We start from the raw sequence: 19429 nt of genomic DNA on the forward strand, positions 1-19429 counted from the left end.
GTCGTCGCAGGTGGCATCCTATTTTTCATAATTTACCGAAGGCCCTTGGTAATATAAATACAGAGAATAACAGGTGCTGCACTGAGCAGGGGGTCTGTCTAAATCAACCTTTTTGGCTCTATATTTTGACAAAGGGCCAAGAGGTTAGCGTGATCGGTCCAGTAGTTCTCATTACCTTCGAGGGGAAGGGACAAGAGGAGAGGGGGCGACGAAAGGAAACGGGGAGAGGAAGTGTGGCAAACAGAAAATATTCTTCAGGTAGAGCCAGGGCTCGGCCGCGTCCCCAGGTGGCCCCTCCAAACGACCGTTTACGTTGTCAATTTTCTCTTTCCAATGAAAAAAAATGACATCTGGCTTTTTAAGTAAGATAATATACGAATAAGGAAGGTATCAGGTCTCGTGAGAACTTCGGCGCCCGCTCCGCGTCCGGAACGCCATCGAGGGCCGCCGGTCCAACCGCCACCAGCTCGCGGATGCCCCCGGGGGCCCGACGCCGGCCAGGCTTCCCCTCGCGCTCCCGCTACCCACAAGCCCTCGCGTCTCGGCGCGCACGCGCAGCGGCGACGGCCGTCTCAGGAAGAGGAAAATGGAATAAACAACTCGGAGGAACCAGAGCGCGAGAGAGCGAGTGGAGGCAGAATTTAAAAATAAACCGGCCCCTCCGCCCTCCCCACCCGCTTGCCGCTGCCGCTCCCTCTTCCCCTGCCCGCGCCCTCGAAGTCCCCGTCTGGGCCCGCGCGCCCACCCCGTCGTCCCGCGCGGCCCCTTTAAGAAAAGAGAACGAGAGAGTGAGTGAGAGAGAATCCCAACTCTCCCCCTACCCTCCCTCCTTCTACCCCCTCCTCCCTCCCCTCTCCCCTCCCCCCTCTCCCCGGGCGGCTCCGGCTCCCGCAGCGGGACAGACCCACCCGCCCAGGCTTTTATCCGGCACCGGCAGCGTCTTCCTTTCCTCCCCCGTCTATGGTGGCGGCGGCGGCGGCAGCGGCGGCTCCTCGGGCGGCGGCGGAAGACGAGGCTGCGGCGTTGCCATGAACAGTGGCGGCGGCCTCCCGCCCCCCTCGGCCGCCGCCTCCCCTTCCTCCTCCTCGCTGGCGGCGGCGGTGGCGGTGGTGGCCCCGCCGGGGGTCGGGGGTGTCCCCGGCGGGGCGGCGGTAGGAGTGAAGCTAAAGTACTGCCGCTACTACGCTAAGGATAAGACTTGCTTCTACGGGGAGGAGTGTCAGTTCCTGCATGAGGACCCAGCCGCCGGGGCTGCCCCGGGCCTCGGCCTCCATAGCAACAGCGTCCCCCTGGCTCTGGCTGGTGCACCCGTGGCCGGCTTTCCGCCCGGAGCCGTCCCGGGCGGGGGAGCTGGGCCGCCCCCCGGGCCCAAGAAGCCGGACCTGGGGGACCCGGGGACAGGAGCCGCAGCCGGCGGAGGAGGCAGCAGCGGGGGACTCGATGGACCGCGGTTGGCAAGTGAGTGTGGTCCAGGCGGGGCGGGCCGCGCCGCGGCAGTGGAGGGCAGGCCTGAGTCCCGATGAGGCCCTGCTGCCGACGGGAGCTGAGCCCGGCCCGCGGGCTCCCTCCCTCACCTCCCAAGGCGGTCTGAGAGGCCTAGGCCGGGCCTGAGCCCTGCTTCCTTCTTCCTGCTTCCCCTCCCCACTGCCTTCGGCAGGCCGGGGAGCGAGGGGAGGTTGGGTTCCCGGGAACGTGGGTGGGAGGACTGGGGTGATGTGAGTGGGGGCGGGGAGGAAGGGGGATGGGCTGTGGCGTGCGGAGTGTGAGAAAGGGGGTGTCGTTTCCGGGAGGTGTGGAAAGGGGCTGGGTTTGCAGGCACATGTGTTTTGCGTGCCCTTGTGGAGTGGCGTCTGCAGAGTGTTGAGGTTCCCTAGTGGGGAGGGGTGTGTGTGTGTGTGGGTAGGGGGCGGGAGGTGAGGGGCGGGCTTAAGGCTTCGTGGAGTAGGTTGAAAGAACGGAAAAAGTTTGTAGAAAGCTTGCAGGAGAAAGGTTTTCTAGGCAGGAAATGCTGTCTAAGGATTAAGAGGGAGCGGACTGTCGCATTCAAAGTGTGCTCAGGTTTAATCGAGAGTTTAGAGTAGGGACTTCACAAAGACGCATTTCATCTGAGTTTCCCTGAAAGCTAGAATAAGTTTGCTGGGTGGTATCAGCTGGGATCCTGTCTTTTACAGCTTTGTATCAAGCAAACTCCTAGCATTGTGTCTTGAATGCATGTCATGTGCAGCCTCCGTTTATGTGCAATTGAGCTCTTGGGTGGGGACATCTTAAGGCTGTTTATGTTTCTTTTTCATTTGTTGTTGTTGCTTTTTTTTTTTGGAGACAGTCTCGCCTTGTCGCTCTGGCTGGAGTGCAGTTGCGCGATCTCAGTTCACTGCAACCTCCGCTTCCCGAGTTCAAGCGATTCAGTTGCTCCTGCCTACGGAGTAGCTGGGACTACCGGCGCGCGCTACCACGCCCAGTTAATTTTTTGTAGTTTTAGTTGAGATAGTGGTCTCGCTGTGTTGGCCAGGCTAGTCTCAAACTGCTGGCCTCAAGTGATCTGCCCTCCTCAGCCTCCCAGAGTGTGTTGTTATCTATTGATTTGCAGCTTGTTAGTTGTTAGTGGAGTTTACAATTACCACAAATGTGAGTGTAATCTATTAGAAAATGTTGCCTTTAAGAATAGAGCCGGTGCCTGATGTTCCTGTTTTGTTAGTATATTGAGCGTTTCTAAACCAAATAGGAGTCCTACTTTCCTGGAAATTACTGGAGAACTTTTACATCTTAAAATAATCCGATAGGCAGTTCAATTTGTACATGAGAACATTTTGTCTTTTTCTTAAACACTGTTAATGAATCTGATAGGAAGTTTTAGCGTTTAATTGTTCTATGAAGATTATTTAATATCTTCCCCGGGGTTTTGCTTTCTTGCTCTTTCTTGCTTTTTCTTTTGAGACGGGGTCTTCTTAGGTTGCCTAAGCTGGTCTGGAACTCCTGGGCTCAAGCGATCTTCCTGCCTGGGCCTCCCGAAGTGCTGGGATTACAGGAGTGAGGCACCATGCTGGGCCAAGTTCTTTTTTTTCCTTTTCTCCTTTCTCTCTTCTTTCTCTTTCTTTTATAAAAGTGTTTCATTTGTTGTGATGGGCTTGAGTTTAATGAAGATATATTTGCTGAGGCTGATAATGCTAAGAAAATTATTTTGTAAATTCAGATGTTTTGTAAAACAAATGGTTACTTATGGGTGGAATTTTATCACTTTTGAGCATCATCTTTGCATTTTCAGGGTAAACTTGCTGGATGTGTGAGTTGTGACTAAATAGTAATGTTTGATTAGTAACCTATGACACTGAACAATAGTTTTCTTACTGACAGAAAGAGGCACTTTTTTTTTTTTTTTTTTTGTTTAGATGGAGGCTTGCTCTGTCGCCCAGGCTGAAGTGCAGTGGTGCGATCTCAGCTCACAGCAACCTCCACTTCCCAGGTTCAAGCAATTCTCCTGCTTCAGCCTCCCAAGTAGCTGGGATTACAGGCATGCGCCACCACGACCGGCTTATTTTTGTATTTTTTTTTTGGGGGGTGAGGGTTTCGCCATGTTGGCCAGGTAGGTCTCAAACTCCTGACCTCAGGTTATCCTCCTGCCTCAGCCTCCCAAAATGCTGGGATTACAGGTGTGAGCCACTGTGCTGGCCAGAAAGACGCACTTTTTAAATGCTGGTGTTAGACTTCGTAAGTGATCTTTGTAGGATTTTCTTTTTAAAAACATCTTTTAAAGTTTTATCTATCTGTTAATCTTATTCGTGACAGACAGCTCTGACGATCTTTCTAGGATTTTTCTTTTCTTTTTTTTTTTTTTTAGACGGAGTTTTGCTCTTGTTTCCGAGGGTGGAGTGCAATCTAGTGATCTAGGCTCACCGCAACCTCCGCCTTCTGGGTTCAAGAGATTCTCCTGCCTCAGCCTCCCTAGTAGCCGGAATTACAGGCATGCGCCAGCACGCCTGGCTAATTTTGTATTTTTAGTAGAGAACAGGTTTTCTCTAAGTTGGTCAGGCTGGTCTCAAACTGCCGACCTCAGGTGATCCACCTGCCTAGGCCTCCCAAAGTGCTGGGATTACATGCACCAGGCTGGCGGAGGATTTTCTAATTAACACACAATAGGTAGTAGAGTTGAGACAAGAAAGAGGACTGGATGTAAGCAGATGAAGATGGGAGGGGAAGGTAAGTACCCTTAAGGTGGAGGAAAAAATATTAGCAGTGGCTCAAAGGTGGGACACCTTAGGAAAATAATTGAGATATAGGAACTTGAGAGGACAGGCAGTTAATGCTGAAAACGTATTTTAAAATTAATACTTTGTCACTGGTTAGTAAAAGTTGTCTGATTAAATAGTTGATTTATGTATTTGGATTCTGTGGTGTTTGCTTTAGCTTGACTGGGTGAAGCCTAAGGCTCCTCTTTTCTGTGATAGGTGTCTTGGTATCTCTCAGTAATTCCTTATGGATGGCGATTTCTTCATAAGGAATCACATCCTAGGTATTACTGAGAGATACCAAGGAATGGGAAATAATGTTGCTCAGGAATCAGGAAAAAAGGTTGTGTTGGTAATTGTATGGCTTCTTTGAGTTTTTACACTTACTGTTCGCTTTTTTCTTGAGACAGTTTCACTCTTGTTGCCCAGACTGGAGTGCAATGGCAGGATCTCGGCTCACCGCAACCTCTACCTCCCGGGTTCAAGCGATTCTCCTACTTCAGCCTCCTGAGTAGCTGGGTTTACAGGCATGCATGCACCACTACGCCCGGCTAATTTTGTATTTTTATTAGAGATGGGGTTTCTCCATCTTGGCCAGGCCGGTCTTGAACTCCTGACCTTAGGTGATTCCCCTGCCTCGGCCTCCCAAAGTGCTGGGATTACACACGTGAGCCACCGCGCCCGGCCTATTGTTCACTGTTTAGACTACTTTCTACCTTTTACTGTATTCTTATGCAGTGTGTTTTGAGAGTATTGATATGTTTGTTTATTTTATTTTAAAGAGATGATGTCTTGCTGTGTTGTCCAGGCTGGTTTTGAACTCCTGGGCTCTAGCAATCTCCTGCCTTGACTTCTCAAAGCACTGGGATTATAGGTGTGAGCTACCACATCTGGCCTTCATTTGTTAATTGCCTAAGTATATGAGGCAATTAAAATAGACGGCACTTTTTTTTTTTTTTTTTTTTTGAGACGGGGACCACAGGCACTGGCTACCAAGCCCCTCTAATTATTTTGTATTTTTGGTAGAGATGAGGTTTCCCCATGCTGCCCAGGCCGGTCTCAAACTTCTGGGCTCAAAGCGATGTGCCCACCCTGTGAGCCACCATATACACCATAATTTAGTGTTTTTAATTTCCGTGTTTGTAGGTTTTGATTGAATTATTTGACAACAAAAGAAGCAAAAGATTTAATATAGAAGTACAAATTTCTGGTTTCCCTTTAAGGACATCTCTTACCTGTGTTGGAATTAGGGCTGTTGATAGAGCATAATTCTCTCCATTTTGACTCATACCCTAACTGGATGACTTTTATATCTAGGCATTTGAGGTTTTGACCCTAACTTGAGCACTTCACATTTGCAGAATTGTTTTTGTTTTGTTGGTGTTTCAGATAGTGTTAAAACCTTGGAGGTGGGTGCATGAGAAAACTTTATTTTTATTTTGCAGCCATTGGAAAACTGAAGCAGAAAGGCTTTTTCTTAATACACTTAGTTGCAATGATGTTTCAACTTTAAAGGAAACCGTAATTGAGTTTAGTTTTTTTTTTGTTTTTTTTCTTAATTTTTTTTGATGAGGGGGTTGGGGGTTCTTTTTTTTTTTTTTTTGAGACGGAGTCTCGCTCTGTCGCCCAGGCTGGAGTGCAGTGGCCGGATCTCAGCTCACTGCAGCTCTCCCTCCCGGGTTTACGCCATTCTCCTGCTTCAGCCTCCCGAGTAGCTGGGACTACAGGCGCCCGCCACCTCGCCCGGCTAGTTTTTTTTTTTTTTTTTTTGTAGTTTTAGTAGAGACAGGGTTTCACTGTGTTCACCAGGATGGTCTCGATCTCCTGACGTTGTGATCCACCCGTCTCAGCCTCCCAAAGTACTGGGATTACAGGCTTGAGCCACCGCGCCCGGCCAGGGGTTGGGGGTTCTTGCTATGTTGTCTAGGTTGGACTGCAACTCCTGGGCTCAAGTGATCCTAGCATCTCAATCTCCTAAGTAGCAAGTACTACAGGTGTGCCACACCATGCCTAGCTTACTTAACATTTTGTGTTTCTGTTAGTCTTGGGATTTTTCTAAGGCTTAAGAGTGATTTGATTTGTATTCAACTGCATTATCGATTCTTGACATTTAATGATGTAATTCTAATATTTTCAACTGGCTAGATTTTCAAAGTGGCTTTAATCTTCAAAGTGCACAGTTTTTAGCAGGTAAAATATTTATTATGCCAATATTTGTATTTTATGTACATTATTTGAAACCCAGTAGTTTTAATTTACCAAAATACACTTTTCAGTTATACTAATGTGGTTACTAGTGAATAAGACATGTTTCAGACAGAATCCTGGCTCTTTGACTAGCTTTGTGACTGAGCGAAGTTTTAACTTTTAAGCCTCAGTTTTTCTCATCTTGAAAATGGGAATGTTATGAGAATTGCGTGGCATTGCATACACATATTGAGGTTTCAGTCTTAGTTGTTGCTGTTATTAAATATTAGTATACGTTAACCTCTATATTTCCTTTCTTCTCCAAATTTTTGAGGGCATACATTGAAGACCAGTAAAGTAGCTACAGATTGTTGGATTGTGATTGTCCAAATGGAGGAGGGCAGTGCCATGGATAACTTGAAGTTCGAATGGTAACTTTGGAGTATATAACGTGTGGTGTGTGGCAAAGCTGTTTTTCTTTAAGCCAAGACTAGCCTTTACATCCCACAAACCTATACTAAGTGACAGAAAAGTGAGTACTGGTAATTTGCCGTTAGGATAGCTGGCCTAGGTTTAAACATTTTTATTGGAATAATACACTAAGTATATCACAAAGACTATATATTCATTTCACTCATCTAATATTCTGCTTCCAAGGTGGTAGGCTCTGATTTAGGTGATAGGAACAACAACAACAACAAAAAACATAATTCAGCTCTAACGGAGTTTATATTCTGGTGAGGCTGTAAATATCTATAAGGTAATATTTGGTTTTGGTAAGTTTTTTTTTTTTTTGAGATGGAGTCTCTTGCTCTGTCACCCGGGCTGGAGTGCATTGGCACAATTTTGGCACACTGCAGCCTCCACCTCCCAGGTTCAAGTGATTCTCAGTACTCATGTCTCGGCCTCCTGAGTAGCTGGGATTACAGGCTTGCACCACCACGCCCAGCTACTTTTATATTTTTAGTAGAGATGAGGGTTTCGTCATGTTGGCCAGGCTGGTCTCGAACCCCTAACTTCAAGTGATCCACCTACCTCAGCCTCCCAAAGTGCTGGGATTGCAGATGTGAGCCACCGTGCCTGGCCCTGAGTTTTTAAATGATGAAAGGTACACTTTTTTGGTAAAAATTTACATTGGAATAGAATTGTATAAAGTCAAAATAAATCAGTCTCCTTATTGCCCAGGATTAATCGTTATTAATAGTCTGTGTGTTTAGATCTTTTCTACACATTGTATGGTGTAGACATATATCTAGTATATATATTAAAATATATATTTACCTATATATATTTCTCTCTCTCTTTCTCTCTCTCTCCCCTCTCCCCTCTGTCTCTCTCTGTCTCTCTCTCTCTCTCTGTCTCTCTCGTATTAGCTTGGGTTGCCAAAATAAAATATCATAGGCTGGGTGGTTAACTTCCCCCCACTCCTCCCCACATAGATCCAGGAACTTGAGTGGCTAGCTGGTTTAAACAACAGAAATGTGTTTTCTCAGACTTTCAGAGGTTGGAAGTCCCAGATGAGGAGTTGGGTTCCTGGTGAGGGCTCTCTCCTGGCTATATTATCTAGGTATGTGAGCACCCAAACATAGGTGGTATAGCCTACTGCATGCTAGGTGATATGGTATATAACCTGTTGCTTCTAGGCCACAAACTCGTACAGCCTGTTACTGTACTGAATACTTTAGGCAGTGGTAATACAAAGGTAAGTATTTGTGTATTAAAACATTTAAACAGGCCAGGCGCGGTGGCTCACACCTGTAATCCCAATATTTTGGGAGGCCGAGGCAGGCGGATCACGAGGTCAAGAGATAGAGACCATCTGGCCAACGTGGAGAGAAAGCCTGTCTCTACTAAAAATACAAAAAATTAGCTGGACGTGGTGGCGCACGCCTATAGTCCCAGCTACTCGGGAGGCTGAGGCAGGAAGAATTGCTTGATCCCAGGAGGCGGAGGTTGCAGGGTTGGAGCAACCCGAGATCATGCCACTGCACTCCAGCCTGGTGACAAAGCAGGACTCTGTCTCAAGAAAAAAAAAAGAAAAAAGAAAAAAATAGAAAAGGTACAGTAAAAATACAGTGTTACATTTTTATGTGATTACTGTCATACATTTGGTCTGTTATTGACTAAAACATTGTTACTAACAAATCAATATATGTTTATGTCTCATTTCAGGACTTAGTACTGGACCGAAATTTTGATTTTATTGTGGTGTCTTACAAAATAAAACTAGCCTTTGGCTAGTCATTTGGTCTGTGTGAAAATACATTTCTTTGCAGATGGTCTCCATTTTGAATTTGTAATTCATTTGTCAGAATGTAGCCCCATCCATAAGTCAAGGAACATCTAGATTTACAGTGATTTGACTTCCAGTTTTTGACTTTAGGATGAGTTTATTCAGGCATTAAATGCATTTTTGACATAACAGTACTTTCGACTTAAAATAGTTACATACCAATAAAACCCTTGTTAAGTAGAAGCTATTGTTAAGTTGAAAATGCATTTAATTCACCTAACCCGTGGAACATCATAGCTTAGCCTAGCCTACCTTAAATATGCTCAGAATACTTACACTAGCTACAGTTGGGCAAATTACCTGACAGCACAGTATACTGTATCAGTTGTTTACCCTCCTAATTGAGTGATTCACTGGGAGCTGTAGCCTGCAGCCATAGTGCAACTTTGTGACAGAGTATGATACCAGGGATCACTAACCTGGGAAAACGTTAAACCTCAAAATTTGAAATATGGTTTCTACTGAATTCATATCATTTTTCACATAATCATAAAGTCAAACCATCATAGTCAGTTTGGAATTGTCTGTGTAAGTAAGAGTGTGCTGATCTCACTAATCCTGGCTGAGTCAGTTGGCATGTAGGTAATAGCCCTCTTCCCTGAAAAAAGCTTTGTCTTTTCTGATGTCTCTTTTGGCATTATCTCTCTTGCTTTTTCTGTAAAAAAAATAAAGATACTGTTCCTGTTTTTTCTAAAGCTGTTTGATTTTTTTTTTCTTTTCTTTTTGAAACAAAGTCTTGTTCTGTTTCCCATGCTGGAGTGCAGTGGTGTGATCACAGCTCTTAGCAGTCTCAACCTGCTGGGCTCAAGCAATTCTACCTCAGCCTCCCAAGTAGCTGAGACTATAGGCATGAGCCACTATGCCCAGCTCATTTTAAAATTTTCTGTAGAGATGAGGTCTCCCTGTGTTTCCCAGGCTCTTCTCTAACTCCTGGGCTCAAGTGATCCTCTTGTCTCGGCCTCTGAGAATGTTGGAATTAAAGACGTGAACCACCACACCCTGCCTAAAGCAGTTTTAAATTATAGTGTGTGTGTGTGTTTAGAGATGGGGTCGTGCTCATTTGCCCAGGCTGGAGTGCTGTGGTACAATCATAGCTCACTGCAGCCTTGAACTCCTGGGCCCTAGCAATTCTCTTGCCTCAGTCCACTGAGTAGCTGGGACTACAGGCTTGTACCACCATGCCTGGTTATACATTTTTAATATTAAAAAAATGCCAGTGTCAGAAAAATAAGAACAGTTTCTTGTTTTTGGAATTAGAAATGTAATACATGCACAAGTTAAACATTTAAATAGCACAAAAGGGTACACAGTGAAAAACAGCCTCCTTCCCTCCCAGTTACCTGATCCCTGCCTCCCAAAGACAGTCACTCTTTCTAGCTTATTTGGGGTAGCCACTGACAAATATTCTTTGCCTGTACTATTAGTCATATGTTTATATTTCTCTACATCTAACACATTAACACATATATACACATGTGCATGAGTGCACACATGGAAGCCTTATGCACTTTGAATTTTCTTACCTAATGGCTTATCTTGTAGTTTGTTCCACATTCACACATAGAAATCTACCTTATTCTTTCTCATGGCTGTGTAAATATTCCATTATATGTTTATATTATTAGATTCTTTATAATGTATATTTCAGCTGTTTATAGTCTTGCTATTACAAATGTTGGCACAAAGTTATGTTTTAATGTATTATGTATATTTATTTACATATACATTTACGCAAATATGTGATATATACTTAAGGAGCATATAGAGTCTTCAGTAATCTGGTTCACACTTGATACATTAAACAAGTCACTGTGTGACTCATACCTGTAATCCCAGTAATTTGGAAGGCTGAGACAGGAAGATTGCTTGAGCTCAGAAGTTCGAGACCAGCCTGGGCAATGTAGTGAGACTCTGTTTCTACTAAAAATAAAAAAAAATTAGCGATGCTTGGTGGTGCACCTGTAGTCCCAGCTATTCAGGAGGCTGATGTGAGAGGATTGCTCGAACCCAGGAGACCTGGGAGACAGAGGATGCAGTGAGCTGTGATCACGCCACTGCCCTCCAGCAAGACCCTGTCTCCAAAAAAAAAAAAAAAAAAAACCACTGTATTTATATACCATTGGTTGAAAATAAGATAATTGAAATATTCATTCGTATCTGCCCCAGTAAAATTTTTCTCCTCAATGGCTAACATAACTAGAGATAGTTATATAAATCACATCTTTGATACCATAAGTTGATATTTGTAAGTAGCCTAGTAGTCCCTGGAAAGTTTCATTTGTGTATGTAATAAAATTATGTTGTTACTGATTATTTACTAGTCGGTCTACATTCATGTTTTGTTTGTTTTGCTTTGTTTTTTAGAGGTCTTGCTCTGTCACCCAGGCTATAGTGCAGTGGCACGCTTGTAGCTTACTGCACGCACCCTTGAAGTCCTGGGCTCAAGTTATCCTCTTGCCTCAGCCTCCTTAGTAGTTAAGTCTACAGGGACACGCAACCACACCTGGCTAATTTTTTAAAATTTTCTGTAGAGACAGGGTCTTGCTATGTTGCCCAGACTGGTCTTGAACTCCTGGCCTCAAGTGAACCTTTCACCTCAGTCTGCCAAAGTGTTGTGCTGGGATTACAGGCATAAGCCACCGTGCCAAGCCTACATTCTTTATATAGATACCTTACGCTGCTTTTAGAAGTATCAGATAGAGCAATTATATAGTTGGAAAAAGCTGGAAAGGACTTTATATATCTTTATTTTAACTTTCTTAATTTACTCCTCTATTTCTAAGTTTACTCTGCTGTAATACTGATGTTCCTGAATTTGATGGTATACTTGATTGAGAGATGAGATCACGGTGAAGAAGGACAAAATGGAAAGAGGCCTTTAAAATTCCATGTCAGTTTTTATGGTTCATAGATGCTGGGGCAGTATGTCAGCTATCTCTGAGGAAGAGCCCCGTTGATACATGATGGGACAGGGAATCTTCTGCCTACTCCCAAAACTTTGAAAAATTAGTAAGGCAGCATTTAAAGAAAATTTTTAGCAAGGTCCTCAGATATGATATATATTATAAAAAGATTTAATGTGGGCTGGGCGCTGTGACTCATGCCTGTAATCCCAGCACTTTGGGAGCCCGAGGTGGGCAGATCACGAGGTCAGGAGATCAAGACCATCCTGGCTAACAGGGGGAAACCCTGTCTCTACTAAAAATACAAAAAATTAGCTGGGCGTGGTGGCGGGCACCTGTAGTCGCAGCTACTTGGGAGGCTGAGGCAGGAGAATGATGTGAACCTGGGAGGCGGAGCTTGCAGTGAGCCGAAATCATGCCACTGCCCTCCAGCCTGGGTAACAGAGCAAGACAGCGTCTCACAAAAAAAAAAAAAAAAAAAAAGATTTAATGTATGTAGGTAATATCTTTGAAAAACTTAGATTATGACATTCAGCTTAGTGTAATTTGGGCTAATAATAAATGGAGATTAATTCATTTAATTGGCTAAAGAACATTTATTGAGTGTTTACTCTGTTAGGTAGTGTTTTAGGTTCTTAGGATATCTTAGTGAACAAAATAGATTAAAGAAAAATCCCTTCCTTTGTGGACCTTACATTTTAATGAGTAAGGCAAACTGTATTTATAAATATAACTGCAGTAATTGTATAGTATGATAAAAGATGACAAGTCCTACTAAAAACAAAAGGTAAGTAATAGAGTAAGAGGCAATGGGAGTGTAGGAATAGGGTTGTTATAGAATGAAATAGGGATATCAAGGTAAACCTCATTGTGGTTGAAACTTGAGTGTAGACTGGAGAATGACAGCCAAGCCAGTCATCAGGAGAAAGAGTATCTCAGGCAGAGGGATAGAAGGCTAACATGTTGGTGTGGAGCGAGGAACAGGGAAGAATTAGGATTTTTGCTTTTATTTTGTGTCAAAAGGAGTGATAGGAGCTAAGGTTTTAAAAGAGTTCTGTGGGCTGGGCGCAGTGGCTCACGCCTGTAATCCCAGCACTTTGGGAGGCTGAGGCGGGCAGATCACGAGGTGAGGAGATCGAGACCATCCTGGCTAACATAGTGAAACCCCGTCTCTACTAAAAATACAAAAAATTAGCCGGGCGTGGTGGCGTGCACCTGTAGTCCCAACTACTCGGGAGGCTGAGGCAGGAGAATGGCATGAACCTGGGAGGCGGAGCTTGCAGTGAGCCGAAATTATGCCACTGCACTCCAGCCTGGGTGACAGAGCCAGACACCATCTCAAAAAAAAAAAAAAAAAAAAAAAAGTTCTGTGGTAAGAGGGTAGGAGAGAATTTAGGAGATTATTTGCAATAATCCAATAAGAGATGATGGTGGTTTAGGCAGGTTACCGCACTGAACGTGGCAAGAACTAGTCAGATTTTAGATTATGTTTTCCAGGTAGAACCAGTATAATTTCACATTGAATGTAGGGCATTGGAAAGAGGAGTTAAGGTTTGGTTTCAAGAGTGGAAGGTTATGGATAGACTTGATGCCAGCTGAGATGAGGAAGGCTGCAGACAGAGCAAATATGGGAGAGCAGATCAGGAGTTTGGTTTTGAATATGTTACTTTGAGAGATATATTAGCCATTCAAGTGGAGATTTTGAGGAGGTAGGTAGATAGGAACCTGGAGTTCTCGAGAGAGATTAGGACTGGAGATAATAAACTTCAAGTCTTCAGTGTATACATGGCATTTAAAGTCATGGAACGGTATGAATTCGCCAAGGAATATAGCTTCTATAAGAATTTGGGAAACACAAATCTATTGATAAATCAGTAGGCTATTTTCTTTTTCCCAGGAGAAAGAAAGAATAGGTAAGTAACATTCGGGTTCTACGTATGTGCCAGTCATGCCATATGTATATTTGCATACACTATCCCATCACATTTAATAACTATTTCATGAGATAGATACTGTTTTCATTTGACAGGTTAAAACTAGCACTTAAAAAAAGACTGGTTTTAATAAGCAAACACTTAAAAATCCTCTCTCTATCCCTTGCTGTATGACCTTAAGAAATTGAAGTCAGAGGCTGGGCACTGTGGCTCATGCCTGTAATCCCAGTACTTTGGAAGGGTGAGGGGGGTGGATCGCCTTAGGTCAGGAGTTTGAGACCAACCTGGCCAACCTGGTGAAACCCTGTCTTTACTAAAAACACAAAAATTAGCTGGGCGTGATGGTGGGCGCCTGTAATCCCAGCTACTCAGGAGGCTGAGGCAAGAGAATCGCTTGAACCCAGGAGGTGGAGGTTGCAGTGAGCCGAGATGGCGCCATTGCACTCCAGCTTGGTCAACAAGAGCGAAACTGCATCAAAAACAAAAAAACAAGAACCAAAAATCTATATGTCTTTTTTTTTTTTTTTTTTTTAAATTGAGTCCTTTTGTGAGATGAACATTCAGTCTTGGCTAGATTATTCTTTTTTTTTTTTTTTTTTGAGACGGAGTCTCGCTATGTCGCCCAGGGTGGAGTGCAGTGGCCGGATCTCAGCTCACTGCAAGCTCCGCCTCCCGGGTTTTTACGCCATTCTCCTGCCTCAGCCTCCCGAGTAGCCGGGACTACAGGCGCCCACCACCTCGCCCGGCTAGTTTTTTGTATTTTTTAGTAGAGACGGGGTTTCACCGTGTTAGCCAGGATGGTCTCGAACTCCTGACCTCGTGATCCGCCCGTCTCGGCCTCCCAAAGTGCTGGGATTACAGGCTTGAGCCACCGCGCCCGGCCATTGGCTAGATTATTCTAATTAGCTACCCTTATATGGTTGGTTAGCATGGAGCTAAAGATAAATGTCCTGTTTAAAAAAATGACAGCCCGGCCCGCGCGGTGGCTCAAGCCTGTAATCCCAGCACTTTGGGAGGCCGAGACAGGTGGATCACGAGGTCAGGAGATCGAGACCATCCTGGCTAACGCGGTGAAACCCTGTCTCTACTAAAAAATACAAAAAACTAGCCGGGCGAGGTGGCAGGCGCTTGTAGTCCCAGCTACTCGGGAGGCTGAGGCGGGAGAATGGCGTAAACCCGGGAGGCGGAGCTTGCAGTGAGCTGAGATCCGGCCACTGCACTCCAGCCTGGGCGACAGAGCGAGACTCCGTCTCAAAAAAAAAAAAAAAGAAAAATAGCCCTTCGGAAAACTGGCAGTTTACAGAAGAAATACAAATGGCCAGTAGGTGTATAAAAGTTCCTAACAAGTGAATAAAAGAAAATTAAAACTGTCATTCACTTATTTATGTATCTTTTACTTTTCAAGTTGGTAAGAGCACAAAGATTGCTGATACCTAGTGTTTGTGTTGGTACCTGCGGGGAAAGACACTCTGGTGTGACACTTTTAGAGGTCAGTATTCATTAAAATTTAAGACGTCCACATCCTTTGGCACAATTGTTAGACTCGTTCTATGGAAACACAGGATATATGTACAGAGTTATTCACGGCAGCTGATCTGAGGTAGTGAAAAGTTGAAAATCGTGAAATTCCCGTTAATAAGGGTGTTACCCATATAGCAGGATATCATACAGCAGGAAAAACAAGCAAGAATTTTATATACAGACAAGATGCTTAAACTATATTACTAAATAGGAAGAAGAAGTTATAAAACAGTATGTGTAATACTCCCCCCCCCCTTTTTTTTTTTGTGATGGAATCTCGCTCTGTTGCCAGGCTGGAGTGCAATGACGTGATCTCAGCTCACTGCAGCCTCTGCATCCTGGGTTCAAGCGATTGCCCTGCCTCAGCCTCCCGAGTAGCTGGGTAAATTACAGGCACCACCCCCATGCCTGGCTAATGTTTGTATTTTTTTAGTAGAGACGGGATTTCACCATGTTGGCCAGGATGGTCTCGATCTCTTGACCTTGTTATCCTCCCACCTTGGCCTCCCAAAGTGCTGGAATTACAGGTGTGAGCTGCCGTGCCTGGCCGTAATACACTTTAAAAAGATATGTAAGAAGAAAAGATCTAGAGACAGCACTGAGTTGCTAATGTTAGTATTTCTGTGGTGGCATGATGGGAAACTTTGATTTCTACATTTCTGAATCTTTTTTCCTCAAGTCTTTTATAATCAGAAAAAGAATCAGTAAAGATAACTAACATACACACATACGAAAGATGAACCCAAACCCAACCCTCCAGAAGCTAGGATACTACAAGATTTAGCAAAATAATTGGAAATGCCTGTGGTTTGCTAGTTTCTCCAAAATTCAGCATTAGCCTTCTGAGCTCATCCATGGATTTGGATGATCTTAAACTGATGCTTTATATGACAAGTAAGCTGGTTTTAGAAATAAAATTTTCTTTCTGTTATTCCTAGCCACATTACTGAGAAAACAATAACGGAAAACTTTTTAGGCCATTTATTGCTTTATTGGCAGCTTTTGATTGTGTAGAAAATAGTAATTATCTTGGCATAGATGTCAAACTAAAACTGCTTTTTATTTTTCAGTGAGCATTCAGATTGATGATACTAAATAGCTTCACCCAAGAGCCCAATTTATTTAGTTGTTGTTCAAGTTTGTAGCAAGTTCATCTTGGAATGCCTGTAGTATTGCAGTCCTCCCCAGAATCAGCTGTTTTTACCAGAGTCTTACTGCACTGCAGTTCTTTTCTGATTGAAGAGGCTAAGTAATAATGTATATCATAAACATGTTCAGGTCAAAACAGTGTACTGTATACACTCCAGTGAAACAGTTGGATCTCAGCTGGGTACTTGTCTTTAAGCTACTTGATTCATCTAAAATTTCTGTTTCAGGATTTTTTTTTCCCCTTACTATAGGCATTGCTGTGGCTATCTTAGTGTTGACAAGTATGACAACTTCTTTAAGAGCCAGTTTGCCAGATAGACTTAGCAGTTTGTATTATTTATTTATTTATTTATTTAGAGACAGAATTTCGCTCTTGTCGCCCAGGCTGGAGTACAATGGCGCGATTTTGGCTTGCTGCAACCTCTGCCTCTAGGGTTCAAGCGAGTCTCCCGCCTCAGCCTCCAAAGTAACTGGGATTACAGGTGCCCGCCGCCACGCTCAGCTAATTTTTTGTATTTTTAATAGAGACAGAGTTTCGCCATGTTAGCCAGGCTGGTCTTGAACTCCTGACCTCAGGTGATCCACCCACTTTAGCCTCCCAAAGTGCTAGGATTACAGGTGTGAGCCACCACACCTGGCTTGACTTTGCAGTTTTTAAAACAATGTTAACTTTCCTCCCTGGAGGTCTGATATCTCTGCAGGTAACTCACTGTTCACTAAGTGACATAGTGTATGTGTTCTCTGGGCACTGACTAGAGAACGTAATTTAATTATTAAACATATGTTGAACATTTGTGTGCTAGATGTCGTATAGATATTGGGGAATACAAAGGTGTATCAGACCAGGCTCAGTGGCTCACACCTGTAATCCCAGCACTTCGGGGGACTTGAGGTCAGGAGTTTGAGACCAGCCTGGCCAACATAGTGAAACCCCGTCTCTACCAAAAATACAAAAAAATTAGCCAGGCGCAGTAGCATGTGTCTGTAGTCTCAGCTACTAGGGAGGCTGAGGAAGGAGATTTGCATGAACCTGGGAGGTGGAGGCTGCAGTGAGCTGAGATGGCGCCACTGCACTCCAGCCTGGGCAACAGAGTGAGACTCCATCTCAAAAAATAAATAAATAAATAAATAAAAAGCAAAGATGTATCAGACGTGGCCTTGGTCATTTGTGAGTGCATAGATTAATAAAGGAGTTTGACATTATAAATTATGACATAGTATGATATATATACACATCTCATATATATACACACACACATATACATAAAATGTATAACAAACTCTATTCAGCGATATCTTGAGAGGTGGGTGATATTTGAAGTATTTTTCAAAAGATGTTTGAGGCATACATACCTGGTAGAAAAGGGCATTCTAGGCAGATGAGAGAAGACACAGGTTTTGAGAGGATGCACTATTCATAGTTTTGTAGTCATCTGATGTGGTGAGAGAATAGACCAGTTATGGAGAGTGGTACCAGATAATAAACTGTGGCCACATTGTGAAGGCCCTTCTAGGTTATACTAGTAAGTGATATGATAAGATCCGTGTTTTACCACCCCCCAAAGCTGGCAGAAGACAAAAAATAACCAAAATCAGAGCTGAACTGAATAAAATTGAGATGCAGGAAACCATACAAAAGATGAGTGAAAATAGAAGTGGTTATTTAATAGAATAAATAAGATTGCTAGACTGCTAACTAGACTAATACAGAGAAAAGAAGATCCAAATAAACACAGAAATGACAAAGGGGACATTACCACCTACCCCACAGAAATACAGAAAACCCTCAGAGACTATTTAGAACACCTGTATGCATGTAGGGTAGAAAACCTACAAGAAATGGATACGTTCCTAGAAACATACCTCCTAAGATTGAACCAGAGAGGAATTGAGACCCTGAACAGAGCAATAACGAATTCTGAAATTGAATCAGCAACCAAAAACCTACCAACCAGAAAAAGCCCAGGACCAAATGGATTCAAAATCACTTACTAGTATAGTATATGTATTAATATAAAGAGCTGGTACAATTCCTACTGAAACTATTCAAAAAAATAGAAGAGGAGGGAATTCCTCCCTATCTTGTTCAATGACCAGCGTCATTCTGATACCAAAACTTGGCAGAGACTCAACAAAACAAAAACTTCAGGCCAATATCCTTGATGAACATAGATGCAACAATCTTCAACAAAATACTAGCAAACTGAATCCAGCAGCATAACAGAAAACTAATCCACCAGGCCAGGAGCAGTAGCTTAGGCCTGTAGTCTCAGCATGTTGGTAGCCAAGGCAGGTAGATTGCTTGAGGCCAGGAGTTCAAGACCAGCCTGTGTAACCTGGTGAGTCCCTATGTCTACCAAAAAATTTAAAAAATTAGCTGGGTGTGGTGGCACACGCCTGTAGTTCCAGCTACTTGGGAGGCTGAGGTGGAGGGATGGCTTGGGCCCGGGAGGCAGAGGTTGCAGTGAGCTGAGATTGGACCGTGGTACTCCAACCTGGGCAACAGAGTGAGACCCTGTCAAAAAAAAAAAAAAAAAAAAAAAAAGGTTAATTCACCATGATCAAGTAGGCTTTACCCCTGAGTTGCAAGACTGGTTGGGCATACACAAATCAATAAATGTTACCTGTCACATAAACAGAGCTAAAAACAACCATATTATCATCTCAATATATATAGAAAAGGTTTTCAATAAAATTCAACATCCTTTCATGTTAAAAACCCTCAACAAACTAGGCATTGAAGGAACACACTTCAAAATAATGAGAGCCATGTATGACAGACCCACAGCCAGCATCATACTGAATGGGCAAAAGCTTGAGAACTGGAACAAGACAAGGATGCCTACTCTCAACACTGCTATTCAACATAGTGCTAGAAGTCCTAGCAAGAGCAATCAGGGAAGAGAAAGAAATAAAAGGCATCCAAGTAAGAAGAGAGGAATTCAGACTACCTCTGTATATGATATGATTTTATACCTAGAAAACCTCATAGCCTCTGCCCAGAAGCACCTAAGTCTGACAAACAACTTCAGCAAAGTTTCAGGAGACAAAATCGATGTATAAAAATCCGTAGCATATCTATACACCAACAGCTTCCAAGCTGAGTGCCAAATCAAGAATGCAATCCTATTCACAATAACTGTGAAAAATAAAATACCTAGGAATACAGCTAACCAGGGAGGTGAAAGAGCTCTACAGTGAGAATTAGAAAACACTGCT

General features: G+C 43.6%; 1 protein-coding gene and 2 long non-coding RNA genes across 13 annotated transcripts in view; 2 read left to right on the forward strand and 1 right to left on the reverse strand.

The window, feature by feature from the left end:
- The first annotated feature begins 552 nt into the window (after positions 1-552).
- Positions 553-19429, forward strand: part of PAN3 (poly(A) specific ribonuclease subunit PAN3) — a 159186-nt gene continuing 140309 nt past the window's right edge. For 10 of the 11 annotated variants that reach the window (XR_013407810.1, XR_013407808.1, XR_013407812.1 and 7 more), the window contains exon 1: positions 553-1458. Coding sequence is in view for 4 of the 11 variants with exons in the window: in XM_001097210.5 (XP_001097210.5) it covers positions 1029-1458 (430 nt within the window). In the remaining 7 variants the exon portion in view is untranslated. The remainder of the gene's footprint in view (positions 1459-19429) is intronic. The other variant, XM_077974136.1, reaches the window with a different exon arrangement.
- LOC144336217 (uncharacterized) lies at positions 8378-12019 on the forward strand. The gene is made up of 2 exons (XR_013407821.1): positions 8378-10360; positions 11241-12019. It is a non-coding gene; the product is annotated as an uncharacterized LOC144336217 (long non-coding RNA).
- LOC144336215 (uncharacterized) lies at positions 8763-10804 on the reverse strand. Its single transcript, XR_013407819.1, has 2 exons — positions 10663-10804; positions 8763-9824 (listed from the first exon to the last, which is right to left on the reverse strand). It is a non-coding gene; the product is annotated as an uncharacterized LOC144336215 (long non-coding RNA).

This window comes from Macaca mulatta, chromosome 17 (genome assembly GCF_049350105.2).
Source record: "Macaca mulatta isolate MMU2019108-1 chromosome 17, T2T-MMU8v2.0, whole genome shotgun sequence".
Classification (NCBI taxonomy): domain Eukaryota; kingdom Metazoa; phylum Chordata; class Mammalia; order Primates; family Cercopithecidae; genus Macaca; species Macaca mulatta.